This window comes from Fringilla coelebs, assembly GCF_963513975.1.
Source record: "Fringilla coelebs genome assembly, chromosome: 10".
Classification (NCBI taxonomy): domain Eukaryota; kingdom Metazoa; phylum Chordata; class Aves; order Passeriformes; family Fringillidae; genus Fringilla; species Fringilla coelebs.
The window spans coordinates 14,880,726-14,887,631 of NC_140036.1; the positions used below are offsets into that span (position 1 = coordinate 14,880,726).

The 6,906-nt window shown below is 50.4% G+C and overlaps 1 protein-coding gene across 1 annotated transcript; it reads left to right on the plus strand.

The window, feature by feature from the left end:
• Positions 1-2,991: 2,991 nt before the first annotated feature.
• TMEM207 (transmembrane protein 207) lies at positions 2,992-6,906 on the plus strand (the record flags this gene model as incomplete). The annotated part of the gene is made up of 5 exons (XM_084212332.1): positions 2,992-3,069; positions 4,887-4,924; positions 5,347-5,391; positions 5,835-5,974; positions 6,758-6,906. 5 exons carry the CDS (start codon positions 2,992-2,994, stop codon positions 6,904-6,906), a joined length of 450 nt encoding a protein of 149 aa, XP_084068458.1.

The window sequence follows — 6,906 nt, forward strand, 5'->3', positions numbered from 1 at the left end:
AGCTGCAAAGGGCATCCCAGGGGCATCGCAAAACTGCCACAAGCTGGCCTCCTCGAGGGCTTTCTCCTTGGCACCTGCCCTAACCCTAGGCTGATTGGCTGCCCTGCCTAGGGTTAGGGTTAGGGTTACGCCTAGGGTTAGGGTTCCGCAAACTAAAAGGCCCAGAGCTCCGGGCACACTGCAGCTGCAAAGGGCATCCCAGGGGCATCGCAAAACTGCCACAAGCTGGCCTCCTCGAGGGCTTTCTCCTTGGCACCTGCCCTAACCCTAGGCTGATTGGCTGCCCTGCCTAGGGTTAGGGTTAGGGTTACGCCTAGGGTTAGGGTTCCGCAAACTAAAAGGCCCAGAGCTCCGGGCACACTGCAGCTGCAAAGGGCATCCCAGGGGCATCGCAAAACTGCCACAAGTTGGCCTCCTCGAGGCCTTTCTGCTTGGCACCTGCCCTAACCCTAGGCTGATTGGCTGCCCTGCCTAGGGTTAGGGTTACGCCTAGGGTTAGGGTTCCGCAAACTAAAAGGCCCAGAGCTCCGGGCACACTGCAGCTGCAAAGGGCATCCCAGGGGCATCGCAAAACTGCCACAAGCTGGCCTCCTCGAGGGCTTTCTCCTTGGCACCTGCCCTAACCCTAGGCTGATTGGCTGCCCTGCCTAGGGTTAGGGTTACGCCTAGGGTTAGGGTTCCGCAAACTAAAAGGCCCAGAGCTCCGGGCACACTGCAGCTGCAAAGGGCATCCCAGGGGCATCGCAAAACTGCCACAAGCTGGCCTCCTCGAGGGCTTTCTCCTTGGCACCTGCCCTAACCCTAGGCTGATTGCCTGCCCTGCCTAGGGTTAGGGTTAGGACCAGGGTTAGGGTTCCGCAAACTAAAAGGCCCAGAGCTCCGGGCACACTGCAGCTGCAAAGGGCATCCCAGGGGCATTGCAAAACTGCCACAAGCTGGCCTCCTCGAGGGCTTTCTCCTTGGCACCTGCCCTAACCCTAGGCTGATTGGCTGCCCTGCCTAGGGTTAGGGTTACGCCTAGGGTTAGGGTTCCGCAAACTAAAAGGCCCAGAGCTCCGGGCACACTGCAGCTGCAAAGGGCATCCCAGGGGCATCGCAAAACTGCCACAAGCTGGCCTCCTCGAGGGCTTTCTCCTTGGCACCTGCCCTAACCCTAGGCTGATTGGCTGCCCTGCCTAGGGTTAGGGTTACGCCTAGGGTTAGGGTTCCGCAAACTAAAAGGCCCAGAGCTCCGGGCACACTGCAGCTGCAAAGGGCATCCCAGGGGCATCGCAAAACTGCCACAAGCTGGCCTCCTCGAGGGCTTTCTCCTTGGCACCTGCCCTAACCCTAGGCTGATTGGCTGCCCTGCCTAGGGTTAGGGTTACGCCTAGGGTTAGGGTTCCGCAAACTAAAAGGCCCAGAGCTCCGGGCACACTGCAGCTGCAAAGGGCATCCCAGGGGCATCGCAAAACTGCCACAAGCTGGCCTCCTCGAGGGCTTTCTCCTTGGCACCTGCCCTAACCCTAGGCTGATTGGCTGCCCTGCCTAGGGTTAGGGTTAGGGTTACACCTAGGGTTAGGGTTCCGCAAACTAAAAGGCCCAGAGCTCCGGGCACACTGCAGCTGCAAAGGGCATCCCAGGGGCATCGCAAAACTGCCACAAACTGGCCTCCTCGAGGGCTTTCTCCTTGGCACCTGCCCTAACCCTAGGCTGATTGGCTGCCCTGCCTAGGGTTAGGGTTAGGGTTACGCCTAGGGTTAGGGTTCCGCAAACTAAAAGGCCCAGAGCTCCGGGCACACTGCAGCTGCAAAGGGCATCCCAGGGGCATCGCAAAACTGCCACAAGCTGGCCTCCTCGAGGGCTTTCTCCTTGGCACCTGCCCTAACCCTAGGCTGATTGCCTGCCCTGCCTAGGGTTAGGGTTACGCCTAGGGTTAGGACCAGGGCTAGGGTTCCGCAAACTAAAAGGCCCAGAGCTCCGGGCACACTGCAGCTGCAAAGGGCATCCCAGGGGCATCGCAAAACTGCCACAAGCTGGCCTCCTCGAGGGCTTTCTCCTTGGCACCTGCCCTAACCCTAGGCTGATTGCCTACCCTGCCTAGGGTTAGGGTTACACCTAGGATTAGGGTTATGCCTAGGGTTAGGGTTTCGGAAACCACAGGGCCCACAGCTCAAGGCACACTGCGGCTGCAAAAGTCCTCTCAAGGGGTTCGCAAAACTGCCACAAGCTGGCCCCCTGCATTGCTTCTTCCTCGGAACCAGCCATAGCCCTAGCCTGCTTTTGCTGCCTAGCGTTAGGGTTACACCTAAGGTTAGGGTTTCGGAAACTACAGGACCCACAGCTCCAGGCACACTGCGGCTGCAAAGGGCCTCCCAAGGGGATCGCAAAACTGCCACAAGCTGGCCTCCTGCACCGCTTCTTCCATGGTGCTTGCCTTTTCCCCCAGGCAGTTTTTCCACCTATATTTAATTTTATGGTTCTACTTAGAGTTAGAATTTTTTAAAAGTCATTGTCCACTGCTGTGCTCACAGTGTCGCTGCAAAAGGCTAACCTGGGAGACTACGACCATGGCAAATCTCAGCTTTTTCCACCACTTCTTGCTTGGAGGCGGACTTCGCCCCATGCTGCTGCGTGCAATGTGCCATGAAAGTGTAGCCCCACTGCACAACACCAGTGACTTTTCTTGTAGCAAGTCCTGTTAAATGCAGCCGTGGGTTAATATGGAACTAAGCCTCAGCAGCAACAATTTGTGAATAGCTCAGAAAATACTGAAACAACTGCAAGGTGCTGACCTGAAACCAATGTTCCTTTAACTTCTGGTAGCAGTTCGTGTCCCTGCAAACCCAAATTCGCTCCCTGGCTAGCGGTAATTTCTGAGGCACAGGAAGCCATTGGGTAACGTGTTCTCTGGCTGCAGGCACCATGTGCGGAGAAGTTTTAAAAGCCCCAAATTACAGAGGGTAAAGCACTGCTGCAAACAAAGCTCTTCCAATGTTTCTCACATTAATGATGCGGAGGCCTGGAGCTTTGTGTTTAACTTCATGGATCACAGCAGGAACTACAATTCTCTGTTTAACCTTCTTCCAGGTAACCAAACCTTTCACTGAGACCAGGCTGATTTTAGGGATTTTTGGCAGGGGCGGGGGGGTGGGAAGGCCCCAACTTTTTTAGAATTTAGTAATCAGCTTCCTTTTTTTATTATTATTTTGTGAAGGATTTTTTTGAGGACCTAATGAATTTGGGGAAGATTTAATGCTCACAAAAATTCCAATTAATGCAGAGAAACCACTACTGCCTTTGTCCTTTATTCTGTCTGTGGCTATTGAGATGGAAGAGTTTGGGGCTTCAGCAGCACCGGTGGGTGTTTGGCTGCTGTGACAGATTCCTGCCTCAGAGCAGATGCACTTTGCTGCAGGTTAACTACACTAAGGTGTAGTTAACCTGCTGTGCTGGTGTGAAGGATGATAAAAGAGAGGCCAGAGGTTGTCATTCAGCCATGAAGAATACTCAGGATACATATAATCACAGCAATCAGCTATCTGCTTTTGACTTGTTGAAATGCAAAAAATACCCAAAAGAATTAAAATATTCTGCATCAGGGTGCATGTGTGACATGGCAAATTAGCTCAGTTTTAAAAGGACACGTCTGGAAGAGTTGAAGCTTCTGTCTTTTTCTCTATTCCTCATTTGAATTTCAGCCACTCATGAAATTTCACAGATAATCCTTTATATTAAAGACTTACTATACCCAAAGACCTCTGGTGAAACTAGGGACTGAAAGGCAGTGTGTGCACAGGATCAGGCACATTAAAAAGATCTGATGGGGGATTTCTTACTGTTTACAGTGGCTTGAGGTTTGCATAACAAAAAGAACCTGTTAATTAGAGATTTTAAAAGAGATGTTTCTGTTATGCAGATTTGATACAGATTTCTAGTTCAGAACAGAGCCTTCAGTTTGACTCAAAGTCAAAAATCTCTAACTCCTCTGGATATATGCAGAGGGAAATCCAAAGTAATTATGTACAAATTACATTCCAATAGGTTTTTTTCCCAAGAAACAAATCTAAATTCCTCTATCTTGCTCATTCTGCTTTCCAGTGTTATCACAACTCTATACCTGATCTGAAATTTTTTTGTAGCAACATTGGGCAACTGTAATAACACACCTAACACCAGTCAGGCAAAAGAATCTATTGAATTGGATTCAATTATACTGATGAACTGCTCTGGTTACTTTTTGCACAGATAATACAAAACTGAGGCTAAGATCAACAAGGCTTGCAAAAATAAACTGGCTTAAGCTGAGAATAGAAAATATACCTGAAAAACAAGTTTCAGCTTCACATATTTGAAACACCTGAAACCTGACTCTGGGAATGATGCACCACTACTATCTGAAATGCTGGGTAGAGCACACTTCTGGTCAAAACAGCTCCAATTTACTGCTGCATTCACAATTAGCTCCCCCCCCAAAAAAAAAGAAAAAAAAGAAAAAAAAGGAGCCACAGAAGAAGAATTTGGTTATGGGCATTTTCAGCAGGTATTTCTGAATAGCAAAGCCTAATTCAGCAAGCAGGTCTCAGACTCCAGCCAGTGTTTCCCTGCTCTTGCCTTTCCCTCTTTCACATCAAAAGGAAGGCTTTCTCCTTGGCCTAGCTTTCATCTGCAAGCTATTGAATTTATTGAGCTCTTGGTAAGGTTCTCTGCTGGTTTCAATTTGGGCTGGCTCAAGGCAGAGCCCCACAGAGGCAGATCCCTAAGGAGAGGACTGGTTTCAACCCTGCACGATCAGCACTCCTTTTGCTCTTCCTCTCCAATTTTCCACTCTAAGAACAGAAATTATACTGGTAAATTGTAAAAAACAAAGCATACCTGCCCTGTCTGATTTACATGTGTGTTTTTAGTCAGCAGACTCCGGGTCAGACTGTGGGCTTGGCAAGAGGTGAGTGTGGCTTCATTCTCTCCCCCACAACTGCCCCCACCCCAGGCTCTTTCAGGAGTGCAGTGCTCCTGCCTGCACACCAGCAAAGCAAAAGGAATGCGGACTTCCAGCAAAAGACCATTTAGGGTTGGTTGTTTTTTCCAAAAGAGGAAATACAGGCTGGCAGCCCTTTATGTTTTCATCAAAAATGCTGGTGGTGGGTGCCAGTGTTGAAAGGCAAACAAGTGGCACTCTGCTTCTTGCATCATCTGCATTGCTCCCATCCACATAGAAAAATTTTTAATGGGCTCCCTTCATGGAAGAAAACGTCTCCATCTCCTACTTACTGATGGTGCTTGTCTTTGTGTTGGTGGATGTGCTGGGGTGGGTACAACAGCCCCCTCACGCTGGACTGGGAGTCCTTTTTATTCTTCCCTTTTTAGGTGCGTTGGACAGAGCGATGAAAACTTTAGCAGCTGGTATGTGTGGTAAGCTTCAGATCTGCTTTAAGGGGAAAACTGGCAAATAATATTCTTTGATGGATATACAGAGAGAAAGGCATCAAGAGAGACTGATATCTAGAGAGCATTGCTCCTGGGCTGTCCCTGTGTTCTGTCTTTACAAACTAATGGAAATCATTTGTCCATATCCTCCTCACTGCACACTGACAACTGAGCTGGGAAAAAATGATGGATTGTGTCAGGGAGAAACATTTGAATTTCCAGCCAGCACTGGCTGCTGAGCACTCAGGAGTAAGACATTGGTTTCTGGGGACTTTGATCATGTCCAGTGTGCTGGTGGGGAAACCGCAACATTTAATGGCTACTTGCACAAGATGTTAATGAATATGTTAATTTGAAGACGCAGCCATCTGTTGGTGCCGCCCACAGATGGTGACAGTGCTGTTCCTCCCCTGCTGCCTCTGCCTCAGGTTCCTGGTGTTGTTTTTCCTGGCCCTGCTCCTGTCCTGCGGGATCTGCTGCTGCCTGCAGTGCTGGCTGAAGCAGCAGAGCTGCCTCCCCCGACGGACTGTGGCTGTCTTTGCCCTCAGCAGCTCAGATACCTTTTGTGGTGAGTCCTCTCCCTACTGCAAGGTCCTGATGGCCCTGGTGGCCTTCCTGCGGCCCGTCCACAGCACAGAAAAAAGCAGTCAGGCTTGGGAGCTGGGATGCAGCCAGGGGCTGTATTGCTGGTGAACAGTGGGGTGCCCAGCTCTGGCATCTTGGAGCATGTCCAGGCCACTCAGTGGTCCAAGACATGCAGCCACAGGCTCTGGGGTCAGGCAGCCCTTTCCAGCATGTGTCCTTCATTTCTTACTCAGGCAAAACTGTACTGGTCTAACTCGAGCCACTCCAGTACAGCTCAACTGGCTAACACACCCTGGTCTGTCAAAAGATTGTCCTGGTGGGTGCTGTTCATTGCGGTAGCCACCCTCAACATTCCCCCAGGAGCACCCAGATTTTGAGGACTGGGCTATAACGACTGTGTAGCAACCAGAACTGATCTGGAGTATGGCCAGCAGCATCAGCAGGCTGAGCCAGACAGCATCCCTCCAAGAAAAATAAAGCTAATCCTGTCATTAGGCTAAGCCCTTCCCAGAGGACATATTACCTGCTTTCTGTGTGGTCATAGACAGTGTCTCCACAGAGAGGACCCACCCAAATTCTTCTGTCCCAACTTCTTGTATCTGGAGTTTGTGGTGAAAGACTTTGTGATGCCATCTTTCAAAAATTACATCTGTGCCTTTCTTGTTTCCAAGTGGTTTGGCAGCTCCTCCTGGGCTCACCCCTCTTACTCCCACACTTGCCCTTCACACCTGTCTGCTGTACAGTTGCAACTTTGCTTTTTCTCCAGCTACTGAAGCACCTCCGTGCCCATTCTCCAGATCCCTGAGCTCCTGCAGGACTGCAGAGTTTTCCTCTTCTCCTGCCCCTTGCTTCAGCCTCGGGGGAACTGAATTGCCTCCATCTTACGAGGATGTTATGAAGGAAAACAAGCTCTAG